The following is a 20086-nucleotide window of genomic DNA, read 5'->3' on the forward strand; positions in this document are numbered from 1 at the left end:
CCGCATTTCATTGTATACTTGTATGCCGTGACAAATAAAACTCTTGACTGACTTGACTTGAAAGGTTCCTCCGATGCCAACATTTAAAATGGATTAGAAAACAAGGGCGGCTAAGTGGCGCAGTGGGCAAGGCGCTCGCCACTAGTGCAGGAGATGCTGGGTTCGAGCCCAGCTCTCGGCATTGCTACCAGCTTGGCTGGTCGTTCATACTAACACAATTGGCAGTGTTAGGGGTGGGAAAGCTGGTGGGTGGGTCCTGGTCGTTGTAAACAGCGACTCCTACAGTTCGGTCGGGGCGCCTGCTCAGCGAGGAAAGGATCTAAGGGGGGTTAGTGTGATCCTTCCACACGTTACACCCTCTCAGTGAGAGTCCGCGCTGCCAGGTGAAAAGAAGCGGCTACACATGTGTCAGAGGAAGCACGTGGTAGCCTCCACTCTCCCAGACCGACCGTAGGGGGTATGTGCGCAGCGACCAGGAAGGGGATTGGGAATTGGCATAATGACTAACATTGGGATGGGAGAAAAACGGAGGAAAAAGGAGGGGGGGGGAAAGATAAATTTTTTTTTAAATGGATTAAAAAACAAATTAAATTATCCCCCATTTCACACCACTCGCACTCGCTGTCCCAAATGTTACTCCAGTTACTTCCAAAGAAGGTTACTGATTTGAGTCCGATCGGAATGTAACCGGGGTCTGTTTGTTCCAGAGCGTGGCAGTAACTGTGCAGAACCCAGAGTCCTTCCAGCGGTGAGGGTCCCAGTGAAGGGCAGTGAGCGCGTGGTCAGCCGCAGCCCCACCTCCAGCCCCAGCCACACGCCCGGCCCTGCCCCCAGGGAGAAGAGCGGCGGTCATACTGCAGCTGAGAGCTGGCTGGACGAAGCCCGCAGAGAGGCCGGGATCTCCAAGCCGTACACTGTGAGTGCTCTAGTCCAGGGGTTCCCAAACTTTTCAGGCCGTGACCCCCAAATAACGGTGTCAGAGAGCCGCAACCCCCATTATTATAGGAGGTAAAAAAAAATATATATATATATATATATTTTTTTTTATAAATGGAAATGTATGGTTGAAACATGCAAACGTTCAAACGCACACACACTAATAAGCATTGGAGGCTTTTAACCAGGGCCGGACTGGGGAAATCATTCAGGCCAGGAAATATAGTGCAAAATATAGCCCCAGTCAGGCCACTTTTTAAGCAGGGGGTCTGGGGGTCCCCCACCAGATTTTTTTTTGTTACAAAGACTTAATTTCCTGCATTCTGGTGCAGGATTTTTTTTATTTGTACCCTTTAAATGCCAGTGTTGGCATCACAAATGATTGTTAAAAAACAGGCTAGCATATGTATGATTAGCAACAACACTGATTTTGATGGATTTTCAGTTTTTTTGTAATGTCAGATTGAAAAAAATACAATATGTTATTCAACTTCAGCCCTGATCATAACACCACATATTCATTTTATAATTCTAACCCTTTAAATGCCAGTGTGTGTGATGGCATATATTTGCAATATATCAAATGCAAAGTAGATTTTTCTTGGGGGGATTATTACAGGCTAGCATCTGTCAATGATTAGCAACAACAGTTTTTTGTAAGGGACCCGCCTCCACCAATCACATGCGGCTCCCTTTGTGTGTGTGTGTGTGTGTGTGAGAGCAAGAGAGAGAGAGAGATAGTTCTCCAACTTGTGTGAGTTGCAGTGATATCATCCTACAGACCAGTACTTAGAATACATCCAGCCAGAGGAAACATCAACATTGTAAAATATTAACTGAAATCCTTTATTCGACCTAAGAATAAATGAGCAAAAACACACATGGCTGGAGATACATTATGTTTGTATTCAAGTGTGTGTGTGTGTGTGTGTGTGTGTGTGTGTGTGTGTGTGTGTGTGTGTGTGTGTGTGTGTGTGTGTGTGTGTGTGTGTGTGTGTGCGTGTGCGTGTGCGTGTGTGTGTGTGTGTGTTTTCCCCCTCCTCTCCAGGAGTTGTCTGCGTCCCAGCAGGAACAGCTCCAGCAGAGGGCGCTGTATCTCCGACAGCAGAGAGACAAACTGCAGGCCCTGAAGAAGGAGCAGCAGAGAGCCAAACAGATGTCCGTACCGGAGGAGACGCCCGCCAGCCCTGCACCGACACCCGCCGCTACCACACCGGTACATGACAGCTCTGCACCGACACCCACTGCTACCACACCGGTACATGACAGCTCTGCACCGACACCCACCGCTACCACACCGGTACATGACAGCTCTGCACCGACACCCACCACTACCACACCAGTACATGACAGCTCTGCACCGACACCCACCACTACCACACCAGTACATGACAGCTCTGCACCGACACCCACTGCTACCACACCAGTACATGACAGCTCTGCACCGACACCCACCGCTACCACACCGGTACATGAGAGCTCTGCACCGACACCCACCACTACCACACCGTACATGACAGCTCTGCACCGACACCCACCACTACCACACCAGTACATGACAGCTCTGCACCGACACCCACCGCTACCACACCAGTACATGACAGCTCTGCACCGACACCCACCACTACCACACCAGTACATGACAGCTCTGCACCGACACCCACCACTACCACACCGGTACATGACAGCTCTGCACCGACACCCACCACTACCACACCGGTACATGACAGCTCTGCACCGACACCCACCGCTACCACACCAGTACATGACAGCTCTGCACCGACACCCACTGCTACCACACTGGTACATGACAGCTCTGCACCGACACCCACTGCTACCACACCAGTACATGACAGCTCTGCACCGACACCCGCCGCTATTACACCGGTACATGACAACTCTGCACCGACACCTGCCGGTACATGACAGCTCTGCCCCACCCCAAAACGCAGTACCATAATACAGAGAGTTTTAAATCTTGAATCAGATCTCCACCCTTAGAGAAACAGTGTGACACTAACTCAAAAAAACTAGAAACGAGGTTATCTTAACACTAAGATATACAGAGGGAGAAAAAAAAAGTCGTCAGACACAATGACAAAAGGACTCCACAGTTTACAGTGCTCTTCAAGGACCTTTTTGATTGAAATAAGTGGTCGGCTATTGTATCTTAGCCAGGCCAGTAGTAGTAGTGACCGGTGGCACCAGTACCTAACATCACACTTCCACAGCAATAGGCTCATCCGTGTGTTATTTTCTCTCTCCATTTTTCTTGGTTGTGTTCTGATATTTTCATCATGTCTCTTCATTTCCAATCACACTTGATTTGATCTCATCTCATTTTAACCCCTCACCTGCTGTCTTTCTCACCCTCTTCTTTTTCCTCCCTCCTCCTCCTCCCTCTCTGTTGACCTATCATGCGTTCGGCAGGTCCTTGTCAACTCGTAAAATTGATAAAGAGTTGTGACGTAACGGTGACCTTTTCACGGTGCAAACACACTTTATTATTGTGGAGTATCATGAGACATCATAGGACATATGATGTTGACATACTGGGATTCAAACCACCTATATCAAGAAATAAAGGTTGAATAATCTGTCTGGATCTGATTTGGTCCTGACTTTCTGATTATATATATATATTACAATGGTAATTGGTATGACTTCACCGGTTGACGTGGACCGACCGCGAACGCACCGTGAATTGATTTGGGTTCTTCTTGCTCCTCTGTCTCTCTGGCTGCCCTGGGATTGGCCCGTCCTTCTCTGGAGGCCGTGGGTCAGTCCCAGAGGAACGGGGTCAGTACCCCTCCTCCACCACCGGTACAACAAGCCGACAACTCCAGACACAAGGTGATCCGCGGACCAGCGTCGACGTACCCCTTCTGTGTGTTGTTCCGTGACTTGTGGCAACTCTTGTGGCAGTGCGGCGTGTCATAGTTGTCCTGCCCCTCAGGAAGGGCCTGTTCTCTACTGCAGTCCGCTTTTCAGTTCCATCGACCATAGTCACACGGTGGCCGTTTTGCTCTTATGTCCTGTTCAGGACGGGATTCCTTTCCACCCGGTTGACCTCAGAATACCTCCACACACACACAGATTATTATTTGAAACGCATGGTGGGATGTTTCTGTTGCCATTACCATACAAGGCTGTTAAAAGGTTCCTCAGAGCCTCGTGGCGGGGGAACCCGGTGAGAACATGTTTATCAGTAAACACCTGGGATCTGGTTTAACAGATTATCTCCTGGACCTGTCCACGTCTCTTTACGAAGAAGGATTATATTTATTACTGCAGTTATAAATCCCATCCCAAAAGAAAGGAATCCTATCCTAAGCAGTAAAGCAGGACATAAGAGCAAAATGGCCACCGGCTGAATACGGTCAATGTCGTGTCCAAGAATTCAGCTTTGTTTTCAAATGTGGTTTGAAACCCATTTTACCGCAGCAATTTGCAAAACAATTAGTATTTTTTTAGGAAGGTTACGCCGCAGAACAACACGCTCCAATCTAGTGGAACTTCTTGGACGAATGTACGCATGTCTGTGTCACCGATTAGAAATGGCAACACTACACTGATGTTTCCGGTTTCCAAATCTGGGTTCCAGGATCAATCATTAATCCTAGAGCGATATTTTGAAAAGCGGAAAACAGTTGTGGATACTATAAAAGATCACAGAAATATCACACCCTAGGGTTGATGCATCATTTTGACCTAGTAAATCCTGAAATCCAGACGTCATAAATCTGAAATGTTCTGCCCGACATTGCTATTTCCACTCCGTATTACTGACACGTATGTTTGCCTAAGGCTCTACTAAATAAGAAATGTTGTTTTGTGGCGTTTCTTTAATTTTAAGTGATTTTAACTCTAAACGTAGCCCATTTATTTACACATTTCCCAACACGCACATGTTTGGATGCAACTTCATCACATGAAGCCTTTTGTAACCTGTAACTAACTGCTGCAACACAACAGTGAGAACAAAGCATGTGTGTGTAGACTGTAGGTGCCGTACAGTAGATGTAGACAGAGTGCTGCTGCAGTTTCTTAGCCAATTCATATATCTCTGTGTTTGGTTGTATTTTAATTGTCTCAGTGTGGAAAGTAAGTATTGTAACTAATCCCATTTACTTATGTACTATACTTAAATGTAAGTGGTATTTTTTGTTTGTTAAAATAAGTGGTCTACATGTTAAAATAATAGCTCTCCATCACTGATATAAAGTGTCTGGTCAGTAACATGGGTCTCCCAGTCCCTCCACAAAACAGTCACATCTAGGGACTTCAAAACCTACTCTAGTGAGGCCTTTAACCAAGAACTGGAGAGCATAGACTGGTCAGATGAGCTCAGTGGTACACTAGTTGAAAAAACATGGCTTGGATTCAAAACCAAATTCTCAACAATACTAAACAACATGGCCTCCCTAAGAACCACCAGGGTTGAAAACTGCGCTGAGCCATGGATGCACTCAGAGATACTGACCGCTATGAAAACCAGAGAAAAGTCAGTCTAAGCTTGCCAAAAGCTCAAACAGTGACCTCCAAGCCCACGTGGTTGAACTCAAACTACAAAGGAACAGGCTAAGAAACGATGTAAACACCATGATCAAATCGACAAAAAATAAAATGTCATGACAATGACAAAACTGAGGAAAACAAAAACAAACCCTGTGAACTTTGGAAATTACTCAACAACCAAACTACAGGGTGTCCGCGGATCCTTAAAAAGTATTAAAAGGTATAACATTTGTTTATCAACAATAAAGGCCTTAATTAGTCTGAAAATGTCTTAAAGGGGAACTATTTTACTATTTCTTTCACTATTTGGGCACTTTTACACAATTCCTGTGAGTTTATGGAACACCTCTGTAATTATAATTTTTTTTAATTCATTGTTTTGTATTTCTAATCAAGTCCTCAAAAACAGCATTTTTCTACCTCAAGATCGCGAGCCGTTTTGAGGCTGGGCTCCTAAACTACCTGGTGGCATCTGCCACATTATCATGCAGCTGAGTCTCTCTGACATCACAAATCATCACATTTTCAGATGACTCAGTTCAGTGAGGGTGAATATTGTGAGAGGAGAATTGGAAGAATGCGCCAATATGAGAATTAGAGACATAGATCATATTAATATAAGTCCACATAGCTAGGAAACAATGCTAAACACTGAAAAAGGCCATTTATAAGATAGTTCCCCTTTAAATACATCTTTCAGAGGTCTTAAGGAAAGATACAAATGTGGATGTCATCTTATAAGATAAGATAAGATATTCCTTTATTGATCCCCTTGTTACAGTGGGTGACAATATTGTCACAAGGAAAGATTAAATTACATAGCTGGGCTCTATCCTAGAGGCAAATCTTTCCTGTGACAAAATGGCAACCAATGTAATAAAAAAAGTCAACCAATGAACAAGATTCTTGTACCGGATCTTTTCTTTGGTAATCAAGAATACCCTGAAGACTCTAACAGGAGCACTCATTCAAGGGTACTACGACTATGCTTGCACCTCATGGTACCAAAGCACCTCAAAGGCACTAAAAACAAGATTACAAACATCACAAAACAAACTGGTCAGACTACTGCTTGACCTTACTCCTAAAACCCACCTCACCCCTGCCCATTTTGACATCCTAGGATGGCTTAGAGTAGACGACAGAGTACAGCAACTTGCAATGGGCCTGGTCTACAAGATACACTACACCACTAAGATACCCATGTACACGTCAAAATACTTCCCAAAGTGAATTCCACGACCACAACACCAGAGGGAGTTCCACAAATCATGTTCAACCCAGATTCGGCACAAACAAGGGACTAAACACGTTTCGCAATTATGCCACAACAATGTGGAACACCCTACCCACAGCCGTAAAATAATGTGAACCCTACCCACCTTCAAAATCACCCTCAGAGAGCACCTACGGGAGACTGCAATTCGATACTGGCCCCTGTAAATGTCCAACCACCCACCCACCCACCCAACCCCCTCCTAATGTACAGTTTCCTCCCCCTCGAATGTATATAGTTTCTGTTAAGATCTCTAGTAAACAGTACTGTATATTTGTATATCCTGTATGTCATAAATGTACAGTAACAGTACATTATTATTATTATTATTATTATTATTATTATGTATAATATATTGTTACAGATATATATCTGTATATCTGTATGTTGTGTATCAAATCAAATTATAAACCAAGAGCATACTCACCTGTTTGAAGACCGGCTCAAGCACATGTTACTAACTGTTACGACCCTGGCTCATGGGTACGCAACCTATGTGTAACCAACACCAAAACCCTGTGCTCTAACTCAAAATGCTACTAAACCAAGGAACTATTAATGTAAATGTAAACTAAAGTATTAAGGTAAACCAACGGACAAGGACTGAAGAACCCAACAGCTCTTTCTCTAAGCACAGACAGTGCATGTGTGTTACTAGGTCTGCCTTTAAAGCTCCCCAGCAGGTAACCAATCAGCACTAATTGGCTAATTGGCAGGCCTCACCTGCATGCCCGGTGACACAGGAGTGATCAGGCCTCTAGTACATAACACCTCCCCCACCAAACTGGTTGCCCAAGAGGCAACCACTACACAACAACCCATAAACAAAACAAAAAACAACTGTGACCCCTTAGTTGTCAGGGCCACTACCACAACAGCGATAACGGGTACCACAAAAACCGGTACTATGATCGTGAGAGGGCGTTTGCTAGCACGTTGTCCCTCCCACGATGTGGCGAATATCCAAGTTATACGCCTGGAGGAACAAACTCCATCGCATCAAACGATGGTTCGAGTTCACCATGCTGCGAAGAAAAACCAAAGGGTTATGGTCTGTATACACAACAAGGGGTAAACTGGAGGATCCAACGTAAACATCAAAATGGTTCAAGGCAAGAACCGGGTCGGCCCCTGTCGAACACGACCACCGATACCGATCTGTCAAAATTATACTGCAAACCAAAATCAACCTGAGAACTGCGCTTAACAGAACAGAACACAGCACAACAAAACCATAGATCACTGATACCACCACCGCACCCATATCCATCCCACCTGGCACTGGCAGTTCAGGATACTGCACACCGTGAACATCCAGAGTAGGCTGTACCGCCTCAGGTACAGCCCCAGTGTACCGGGAACATGGCAGTACGACAGTCACAATAACGTCTGGAACACCATCTAAAATGGCGTCACCCAAAATAACTTTGTCCTGATCAAAATCAAAATGGCTGCCACTCAACAGACCAGGTTGCGAAGGCGGCTCCTGCTCCACAGGACCTAGGTAACTAGGTTGACCATCACACCTAGTGCATGGCAGAGAATCAGTGTGGACATGTGGATCAATGTCAGAATCATCAACTGACATACTGGGACCATCCCTGCCCACAAGTGAAACATTAGGGACAATAGAGCTACTGTGGGAAGGCTGGCAGCCTAAGTCAAGCTTAGTAGCCTCTCCAACTAGAACGGTGTCACATGAAACAACAGCACCTCTCATAGCATCCTTCCCACACTCCTCCTCCAATTCGTTCGTGGCCTCAGCCACCGTACAGGCTGGGAAGACCTTGAGACACTGCGCTGCCATATCATCTCCTGTCACATGCTTCTCCGGCACTCCTGTCAACTCTGGTTTCACCACCGGGCCTAACACAAAACCACAATCAAGAGAATCATTATGCAGAGGTACATCCACAGTGTGCTTTCCAAAATTCTCAACAGGTACACATTTTAACTCAACAAAGAATGTGTCACTAAGTGTAATGTCCCAAGTCGAAGTATCAACAACATCACTTTTGTCCTTTGACATTTCTCGTGCCACAGCACACACAGGAAACACTCCTGGATGTTTCTGTGCCAGCTCATTAGAGACCTCAGAAACCACAGGAATGGGAGTTACAACCGGAGTAGCCAACACTTTGTCACCAGCCAAATCATTCCCTAGAATGAAGGACACCCCCTTTATGGGAATGTGAGAACATACCCCCACAACAACATTGCCTGATACTAAGGGAGAATTGAGCGTGACCTCATGCAAAGGTGCATCCACAAATCCACCCCCAAAGCCCCGAACAACGACACCGGAATGCAAAGAAGAGTTTTCTGAAAACGGCAAAACCCCCTCCAGAATGAGGGACTGAAAAGCACCGGTATCTCTCCAAACTGTTATAGCCTGTTTGGACTCTAGTGCATTAGTCAGGGAAACAAATCCATTCATCATAAACCTTGAGGAACCCTCGAGTTCTTTGTCCACACGTTTGATACTTTCCCCATCCCCATCTAACGTTGGCATAGGCGTCCTGCATATGGTTTCTACCAGAGCCACGGTTCTGACATTTTTCTGCTCAAGCACCGGGCACCCAGCAACGATATGACCAGATTCTTTACAGTAAAAACAGATAATCCCTTCTGGGAATGCACCAGCAGAACCACCCCGCCTAGGAGGTGAAGTTAACTGACCAGCAGACACAGGTTTTGGGAAACGGCCCCCCTGAACAGGATGCCTATCCCCGGACTCAACACGGTAGTCCTCCAAAAACACGGACTTGTGTGTCAACACAAACTCATCGGCGAAGACAGCGGCGTCGCCTATCTTCGATACCCCACGCTCATTTAGATGTGTGGAAACGGTATCAGGAACACATCTTTTAAATTCCTCTAGGAGAATCAACTGCCTAAGCTGCTCTCTTGACTCTGCCTTCTGAGAAGTGCACCACCTGTCAAACAGGTTCTCCTTCTCCCTACCAAACTCAACATAAGACTGCCCCTCCATCCTGCGATAACCTCTAAAACGCTGACGATAGGCCTCAGGGACCAACTCATAAGCCCTCAAAATGGAAGCTTTAACCAGCTCATAATCAGCGCTTTGTTCAAGGGACAGAGTAGTGTAGGCTTCTTGTGCCCTACCAACTAAAACACATTGCAGCAGCAGTGTCCAGGCGGTATCAGGCCACCTCAATGTGGTTGCCACCCGTTCAAAAAGGGGAAAATATCTTTCCACGTCTTTCTCAAAAAATGGAGGTACCATCCTAATATTCCTGCCTACATCAAATCCGGAACGTGACTCTGGATGCAGAGCACCCGCCTGCAAGACAGCGTGCTTAAAATCAAGCTCCTTCTGCGCACGCTCGTGCTCTAAGTCCTTCAAGTAACGTTCTTGTTGTAGCTGCCTCTCCTTAAGCTCACGCTCATGCTCACGCTCCTTCTGCGCACGCTCGTGCTCTCTCTCCTTAAGCTCACGCTCCTTAAGTTCACGCTCACCGTTAAACTCACGCTCCTCTTCTCTCCTTAAGCTCACGCTCCTCTCTCCTCTCCTCCCGCTCTAGCTGCCTTTCCTTAAACTCCAACTCCCTTATCCTCCAGTCACCCTCTACACCAGGCAATAGCGGAGATGCGCCAGACGAAGGAGGCTCCTCCACCCTCTCCTCAAGCACCTGTTCCCTAATGAGCAAAACCCTCAAAGCACCCAAGGCATTTGGTTTCAAACGTTTCTCACTGGGAGTAAGCTCGACCTTGTAGTGCACAGCAAGCTCGAGAAGCTGTTCTTTGGAAAACCTCTCCAATATGTCATGTGAAGGGTGATCCACAAAATCCCTAACGGAAGCCATCTTTTCTGCACCAGCGCCACAACCCGTTCACTTTAGAGTCACCAAAAAGCTGCCAAAAGCACCCTAGTACACACACAATCCACCTAAAGAGCCACCAAAGAAACACTAAAGAACCACTGAAGAACGACTAAAGAACCACGACGAACCACTGAAGAACCATACAGAATGCCAAAGCCACTAATAATAACCATAAAGGGACGCGGTGGCAATGTGTGTTACGGAGCGCACATTTCAAGGACGCAAAAAAAAACATAAAAAAAACACACCCACCCCAAATAGACGTGTCATACACTCAGGGTGTTAGGTGCTACCAGGTATGCTCACCAAACACTCAAACAAACAAAATAAATCCAACAAACAATTCCAAACAGGTGCGCCTTCTAACCTGATATGACTACATATGCTTCTACGTCTAAACTGCAGAAAAAACCGGCCCACCACATGTCTACCCTAAGAAACACTAAATCAAGCCCTACCACACTACCTGTGTTTTCTGGCCGCCCTAATCTACCTACCCTTAAACTAATGCCCTGTAGACCTAACTTTCTTCAACCACACCTGCTACCAGTCAAAGATCATATACCAATCATTTCATTGACCGCCCCAGGAGTACGTGGTGCACCGGACGCTAACCAACAACCAGAAAATAATGTCCCTATCTACATGTGGAGCCCACTAAACTATATATTTTAACAGCATAAGTAGTCACATCAAATTACAAACAAATACGGCATACTCACCTGTTTGATGAAATGGCTCAGCCCCCACGTTACACCATATGTAACGAACACCACCCAAACCTTAATACGATGACACCCCGTGCAACACAAAAAAAAAAACACCAAACAAAGTTCTAGGGGTAAAAGATCCCGGAAGAGCGCCCAACTGTTACGACCCTGGCTCATGGGTACGCAACCTATGTGTAACCAACACCAAAACCCTGTGCTCTAACTCAAAATGCTACTAAACCAAGGAACTATTAATGTAAATGTAAACTAAAGTATTAAGGTAAACCAACGGACAAGGACTGAAGAACCCAACAGCTCTTTCTCTAAGCACAGACAGTGCATGTGTGTTACTAGGTATGTCTTTAAAGCTCCCCAGCAGGTAACCAATCAGCACTAATTGGCTAATTGGCAGGCCTCACCTGCATGCCCGGTGACACAGGAGTGATCAGGCCTCTAGTACATAACACTAACACATGGAGAAAAAAAAAGAATTGAAGCTCCCATGTCAACAGCACATGGGAAAAAGAACACTGAAGCTCCCATGTAAACAGCACATGGAAAGCTGGACTAAAGCCCCCCACGTCAGCCGCACGTGAAAGACCGGATCCAAGCCTCCATGTTAACCGTACATGAAAGACCGGACTCGAGCCCCCATGTTACGTTCAATCCTACAATATGGCTCGTTTAGGCCTTGAACATAAAGTGGTGGACACAAGACAAGAGAGGAGTTATCAAAAATAACTATTTATTTGCACAGCTAATTTAAATTGACAAAAGGAGTGGGGAGCTGGGTGCTCCAGACTCCATAGTTCGATAACAAAAAGAATGCACAAAGGCAAAAGGAAGAACAAGCCAAAAATATAACAAAGCAGTGAGAGCAGGTGAGACGCTGGAGAGCTGTGACGAGGACGAGCTCTGTGAAGTGAGAACTTGACAACTGCAGCCTGCACTCTGCTCTGCATTTGTAGGGCGTGGTGCCTCATCACCACACCTGTGTCAATTAGAAAAGCGGCCATTTTAATGACAAGCCAAAAAGACAACAGAAAGAAAACAGTGTGTCAATCAAACCACTAGGGCTGACCTTCGAAGCTTTTTTTGGCAATCGAAGCTTCGGGGCCGAGCTTCGATTTTAATTCGAAGCTTTGAAAAAAAATAAAAAAAATATTTATTTTTATTTTTTATTTTTTATTTATTTTAATTTTTTATCTTATGTTGTGGGACTTGTACAGCACTTTCATAAACTTTGTTGTTTTTAAATGTGCTCTATAAATAAAGTGGGTTGGATTAATGAATTACAGTAAGTAGCCCCTTTCGTGACTGAGCCAACAAGGTTTCACTCGGCTGTGTGATTTAATTCAAGGTGGATCGCTGTTGTCGTTTGAACAACTTCAGATTTCATGGGAACTACCAATCCCCCAAATCAAGAATGTTTAAGATGAACGAAGTAAGATTTTGATTATTTGAAATATGGCCTGTGTAGACTAAACTATGCACATAATTATGTCAGTCTACAAGGTCCGGATTCTACATGGTCCGGCAATGTAGACCTTGTAGACTCCACTACAGACCAATTATCAGTGAATGTTCATGCATTTTTAAGAAGGGCAACTTCCACAAAAAAACAAAGAACTCACCAAAACATCTCAGTAGCACCTTATCTAAATTTTATTTCCTATTTTGTTTATTCATCCCAGTATCTTTCTTTCTTATGTGTGGAATTCTACAAGGCATGTAGGTGTATATGTATTTGAGGATGATATCCTTCAAACAGGCAATAGTGATGATATAATTTGGGCAGTGCTGAGCTTGGTTACTTTCCTCCAGTGTATTTGTCCCCCGGCCCCACCCAATGGCCCCATGCGCGCGCACACACACACACAAACACACACACACGCACACGCACACGCACACGCACACACACATTTACATTTAGTCATTTAGCTGACGCTTTTATCCAAAGCGACTTACAAGTTCTGTACGACAAGACAGCAAGAAGGGTACAACTCTATCAGCTGAGTAACAATGTTTATCAAAGTGTTGCGTGTTACAGTGTGGGTTAGTTTATTAGGAAAAGTGCATGACAGTAAGGTTAGTCACGGTTAGATTTTTTTTTTCTTTTTTTTTTTAATCATTTCAGATAATGGTTGAAGAAGTGAGTCTTTAGTCGACGGCGAAAGATTGGACGGGATTCGGCTGTCCTAACTGGGATGGGTAGTTCTCACACACACACACACACACACACACACACACACACACACACACACACACACACACACACACACACACACACACACACACACACACACACGAAGTATTTAAGACAGCCCTACGCTACAAACCACCCATTAGTGACAACACACTACTACCACAATGTGAATATGCACCACAGACAGTAAGTATCCCTCCACCATGTGAAAGTAATACGTAACAGTCATAAATGTCATTATGAATTGAAAATGGGGGACCCTGATGTAAACAAGATGAAAGTCTTTCTCTGGTCTGCATCCCCGTAACAATTGTGTGTATTGAACCGTACTGTATTGTACCCATTCTGCAATCTGTTGATAACATTTTCAATCAATCAATCCGCTGTGCAGTAAACACAAAATAAATGTTCTGATATCCCGTTCCCACATTATCCAATCAGGATAGAGAACTCCACACTGCAAAAATTGTCTGACAAAAATAAGAAATAAAAACTAGTTTTAAGCAAATGTGTGCTTGAAACAAATAATCTACCAGTGCAGTAAGAAAATCTGGCTCGGCAAGATTTCTTGAAATTAGTAAAAAAAAGATATCTAGGGTTCTCTCTCCTGATTGGATAAAGTGGGAAGGGTTACCAAACACTCTATATCAGTGATGGCTATTGAGCTACTTAACACTTATCTTAACAAAAAATGCCACTTACAGCACCTTTAAAGTAACTAAGTATATTTACGTATGTACGTTTCAATATTCAGATATTCAGTTCAGATATTTGGACATGAAATTGTATGAAATATTTGCCAGTAGTGTAGTCGATGCAAAGCTATTAGCTGTCTTACAAAGCACAGGTGGTCAGAGTTCTGGACAGGTTTTGAGCGAACCGATAAGCTTTAGGCAGCAAGTGATGATTCGGGGATCACAAAAACACTTTTCCTTTTGAATCCACACCACAAGCAATGGTTACCCATTTCCAACCCAAAACCACTGTCTTCCAGTATTTTGAAACAGCTGATAGGCCACATTACCTGGGAACCGGCTCCAGTGCATAGTAATACACTGGCTTTTTCCAAGAAACAAAATAGTGCCAAATGATAGCAGAATAGGAAATGCTGGAGGACAGTGGTTTCGTGTTGAACATTTTGCTGCATGGTGTGATGTGGATTACGCTTTTTGGGTTTCTTGCCCCCATTTGCTTTCTGTTTCATTCGGAACTCAGCCAGAACTACTAGACTGACCTCTGTGAAAGAGCGGAAATACAAGAACCATATATAGAATGTACCTGTACTGTTGGTGAAGTATTTGTCGCAAATGCTTCAGTTTCTTGAGTCAAATCTTCAGTGAAGACTTCAGAGTAATATCCTATTTGGATAGTTCTGCTTTTCCTTAAGTCATCTGTGTACTGCTTCCACCACAGAGTGCTCTTTCCTTAGTTTTATAATTTCCTCCCTGTCTTCGTATTCTTTTAAAGTGCCTTTTTCCATTTACCGATTGATTTATTGATTCAGCACGCAGAAAACAAACAAAAGTCAATATAAACAACAATAAAAACACACATAAGGAGTAGAAAACGTCTAACAGACAAAAGAATATAAGTAGACAAAAGTAAAGTATTCAGTAATATTGAGAAAATATTGGATGATTGTTTCTCAAAGGGGACATGTATTTTCCAAGAACGTTATATGACTTCCTTGAATCTGTGGAACATGTTTAACCTCTTAACTCAATCCCGAGGATAGTCGGGTTTTCATCGTTATTTCTTTTATTCAATATTTCTATTCATTACAGGCACACAGACTCGGGGTTAACATGGTGAATCATCCTGAGAATGCCAAAGTGCAATACCGGCCGCATCCTGGCAGTATCGAGCACCCTTTGAAACCTTATATCTTGGCCTGTGCAACGTTCAAATGTATATCCGGGTGCACTTTTCTTTGTCAGGCGAGTCGAGCGGGTATCCTGATTGCATTAAGAAGCGTCAAATGCCCCCGATGCATCTGTTGTGGTGGATTATGTTGGCAACACGATGGACACCAATACTTGGACTTGCGATCAGACAATTGGAATATTCTTTTTGGGGTACCTCCTAGTGAAGGTAAGGACTAAATGATATCAATCCTGCTTTGATCCAACCATGATATCACCTCGATCGCAATGTGTGTGTGTAACGTTACTCCACAACGTATGCCGTTGGTGACGATCAAAGCATCAAAAAACAACCCCCTTCCCTTTCATGCATTCATGATGAAACATAATACCTATTATATACATTTGATTTGGAAATAGTAGCGTGTCCAGGCAAGAAACGGCAACGCTTTTAGTGAAATTCACGTTTTGCTGCATATCGTCGTTTTCTGGGATTAGACAGGATCACTCTAAAACGATACTTATATTCACCACAGTATAACACGCACACACGCAAACGATACTTATATTCACCACGGTATAACATGCAAACATATTGATGAAAAATTTTATAATTTTTCACATATTGAACGATAGATAGTTGATGTCAAATGGGCCATAGTATTGTATACATAGCTATAATATAGAATATATATATATAGCCCTGCAAACACTGCCACTTATTCCTATATTTTAGAGCATTGGTGTGGTAGGAACAAACGATGCTCAAGTCAGTGGCGTCCAAAGAGTTAAGCCCGGAGCCCTATTTTCTGAAAATCTGCCTAAAATACATACCTAAGTAAATGGAATATTGCTCCACTTCTACAAGGTCCATTTGCATGTTCTTGGTATCTAGGTACATCTATGGACCTCAGTGAATGTACTCCCAGTGTCAGAAATATTGTCTATTACTAGGCTTGCTTAAATTGTGATTAAACAAAGGAGAATATGAATTACGATTTTTCATTGCATCTTTGACAGTGAATAACACCATGCTAAAAATGACCAGACATGAAGAACTGCCAAGGAGCTCGTTCAGTACCTTCTTGAGATCACGTGTACAAAAAATCTAACGAAATGAATAAAGGGAAGATGATTAAACAGAAGGTTTTGTTGATACAGTACTGAATTCTCCCATCCGGAGAATCCGGAAGATTGTGCCAAATCTTATCTTTCATATGTCCAAGTTCAATTTGGAATTGGTATCACCAGGTGTGCATAAGGAACAGATAATGAAATCTACTGTATGTACAGTAGGTTTTTTAATGTTGCAAGAGGTCCGCCATTATGAAACTGATTTCAAATCTGATTGTTGCTAAATGCTCAAAATAGGGGAGACAAACTAATTGCGCTCCAATATATGCCAATAACGTTCAGTTTTGTGGTATATTATCCAGAGTAATAAGAGAATAAAATAATATTCATAACAAGTTATTTGCTTGCCGGGACCTAGAGGCCTTTGGGAAGTGTATTTCTTTTTTATTCCAATGCTCATTGAAAGCTCTGGATGTCCTCTTCAAAATGGCCTCAAAATTACTACAATTCAGCGACTTCCGGTCATTCAAAATGGTGGATTTTCGCGATCACAACACCACATTTAAGAAAATAAAACCTCACTAATAACACTTTAACCTTTTGGTAAACAAATGTATTGATGAAAATATACATTATAACTGCTGTTGTGACATGGTTATGATGTTTATTCTTGAATATGTTTGAAAAATTAAATGATAGGGCGGCTGGGTGGCGCAGCGGAGATTGCGCTCGTCACCAATGCAAGAGACTCCGGTCTCGAATCCGGGTGTCAGCATTGCAGAGCCAGTGGGTGGAAGTCCATGGGTGGTGATTTGGACGTTGTGGACAGCAACTCCTACAGGTCGGTTGGGGGACGCCTGCACAGCAGAGACAGGAAGTGGCGGGGGTAGTGTGAGCCTCCCATGCGTTACACCTCGCCAATGAGAGTCCGCGCTGGCAGGTGAAAACCGGAGGGGACACGTGATGCAAGGCTTCTATCCTCCCTACAACTGACCAGTGGGGGGCATAGTCGAGCAACGTTCAAGACAGGGGAGGGGAGAATTGGAAACATGAAATTGGGATGGGAGAAAAATAGAAAAATAAGGAGAAAAAGTGGATAAAAAAATAAAAACTATCATTTTGTCAGACAGTCTGGAGAGATTGATTTATGACGTGATGTCATCTGCGGTGGTGTGTGTAGCACACACCACATTTGAGATATGCTGTTCCCTTCCCTACCTGGTTAGCCCACACCCAGGAGTAGAAACCTCTACAAACTGGACAGTACATTAGTAGGCAGTGTTCCTGGCTCCAAAAAGCACAGCTAATTGATCTATTGATGCTAATTGGAAAGCACAAGAAGCACAACAAGTCCTTCTTGTGTTTTAAAGCTTGTACTTCAAACCCTGGCCAAAACGACAAGGACCTATGTAATTTTTCCCAAGCGCCTAAATAACATCCAGACTGCCAAATCCATAAAAAGACGAGGAAAACCCATTTGCCATAATTTATCCACTTTAAGTGACAATATCTGATGTAAATCAGTAATGAACTCTAGCTGACCTTTAAACCCTATTGAAAATGTACCTGGTTCTGAAGGAGGCGTGATTATCTGCAAATTTTGTAAAATAATGGTGATATTGTTGGTTTGGGAAATATTCTGAAAATATTCTGTGGGAGGGGTGGGATTTGAAAAACAAATGAGCAGATTAGAAGATTGCAAAGTGGTTGACTGTACCACTGTTCTGTTTCCAGGAGATCTCTGTGGAGGAGAGGAAGAAGTTGCAGAAGAGAAAACATCTGGCTGAGAAGCTGAAAGAGGAAGTCATCAAGAAGTAGCGCCCCTCCCTCCCTCCTGCTGTATTTATTCCCTGTCCAGTTATCCTGGACCACAGCCTCACACAGCTCCCCCTGGACCACAGCCTCACACAGCTTCCCCTGGACCACAGCCTCACACAGCTTCCCCTGGACCACAGCCTCACACAGCTTCCCTTGGACCACAGCCTCACACAGCTTCCCCTGGACCACAGCCTCACACAGCTTCCCCTGGACCACAGCCTCACACAGCTTCCCCTGGACCACAGCCTCACACAGCTTCCCTTGGACCACAGCCTCACACAGCTTCCCTTGGACCACAGCCTCACACAGCTTCCCCTGGACCACAGCCTCACACAGCTTCCCCTGGACCACAGCCTCACACAGCTTCCCCTGGACCACAGCCTCACACAGCTTCCCTTGGACCACAGCCTCACACAGCTTCCCCTGGACCACAGCCTCACACAGCTTCCCCTGGACCACAGCCTCACACAGCTCCCCCTGAACCACAGCCTCACACAGCTTCCCCTGGACCACAGCCTCACACAGCTTCCCCTGGACCACAGCCTCACACAGCTTCCCCTGGACCACAGCCTCACACAGCTTCCCCTGGACCACAGCCTCACACAGCTTCCCCTGGACCACAGCCTCACACAGCTTCCCCTGGACCACAGTCTCACACAGCTTCCCCTGGACCACAGCCTCACACAGCTTCCCCTGGACCACAGCATCACACGGCTTCCCCTGGACCACAGCCTCACACAGCTTCCCCTGGACCACAGCCTCACACAGCTTCCCCTGGACCACAGCCTCACACAGCTTCCCCTGGACCACAGCCTCACACAGCTTCCTTTACACAAACCTTCAATCACATTATTTATCTACTGTGACCTAGATCATGGCTTTCCCAAAAAACACCTTAACACTTGAGATTGTCCTCGCTTTACCAAGGAACCAATAACCCATCATTCACTTCATTACGGTGTCCACAGCAAGATAATAAAAAAGAAAGAAATTCTGTATCTGGGAGATATCATTCAGGAGTAGTGTTGTTGCGGATAGTGGAATTGTCAGGTCACATAATATCCGAAAGCTTAATGGTTATGGTTTTCCAAAATCGAGGGTGCACCGGGAGTCAGCCACCAAACCCATCATACACAGTTTCCTAGGGGTGAGATATGTTCTATGAATATAATTAAAGTGTACTTGTTGATGATTTGGGTTACGGGAAGCCAGTGTAATATTAGTCCAGACATCATCCCAATCAAACTCAGGGTCCAGTTCTGGAATGTCCTCCCGCAAAATTAAATCCGTTTAAGAGAGTGTGGACTCTCTTCCTTTCCCACTGAGTTGTTAATGGGTTTATGCCCAACAAGTAATTGTTGGTTAAGAAATATTGGAGAGTCGACGTGCCATGGGCACTTAATAGTATAATACCTCTGTGCGTTATGCCATGTCTGATTCACATGGGAGATGATGGGACCAAACCGTAATTGACATTTTCTAATCGAGGTGTTGGAATATATTACATCTTGTCTTTGTGGATAGACTGTTGCCTCCTCCAAGGCGCACCACAACACAGCAATCTCGGGATCAAACCAGTTAATCAGGGGTCTCAGTGAGAAGGACCAGAAATATAATTTAAAATCCGGTAATGCTAGACCCCCGTCCTGTTTCCTACGCTGAGTGATGGTTATTTTTATTCGCGGTCGCTTGTTGTTCCAAATGATAGATAGATCTTAGATATTGTGTTTTGTGCCAGTAGTCGATGGGGGGGGGGGGGGGGGGGGCATTGAGCTGACAAAGTTTATTCTCTGTAGTACATTAATTTTGATAATGGCTTGTAGCAAGTTGGGGAGGCATGA

At 44.4% G+C, this 20086-nt stretch overlaps 1 protein-coding gene across 3 annotated transcripts in view; it reads left to right on the forward strand.

Annotated features, from left to right (window-relative positions):
- The window catches only part of cfap36 (cilia and flagella associated protein 36), a 140709-nt gene extending 122279 nt beyond the window's left edge, over positions 1–18430 (forward strand). For all 3 annotated transcript variants that reach the window (XM_084321443.1, XM_084321444.1, XM_084321445.1), the window contains 3 exons: positions 708–916; positions 1985–2152; positions 18162–18430. In XM_084321443.1, the coding sequence (XP_084177569.1) occupies positions 708–916; positions 1985–2152; positions 18162–18245 (461 nt within the window). In that variant the 3' untranslated portion in view covers positions 18246–18430. The remainder of the gene's footprint in view (positions 1–707; positions 917–1984; positions 2153–18161) is intronic.
- Positions 18431–20086: the final 1656 nt, after the last annotated feature.

Source organism: Notolepis coatsorum, assembly GCF_963971535.1.
Source record: "Notolepis coatsorum genome assembly, chromosome: 9".
In the NCBI taxonomy this organism is placed as follows: Eukaryota; Metazoa; Chordata; class Actinopteri; order Aulopiformes; family Paralepididae; genus Notolepis; species Notolepis coatsorum.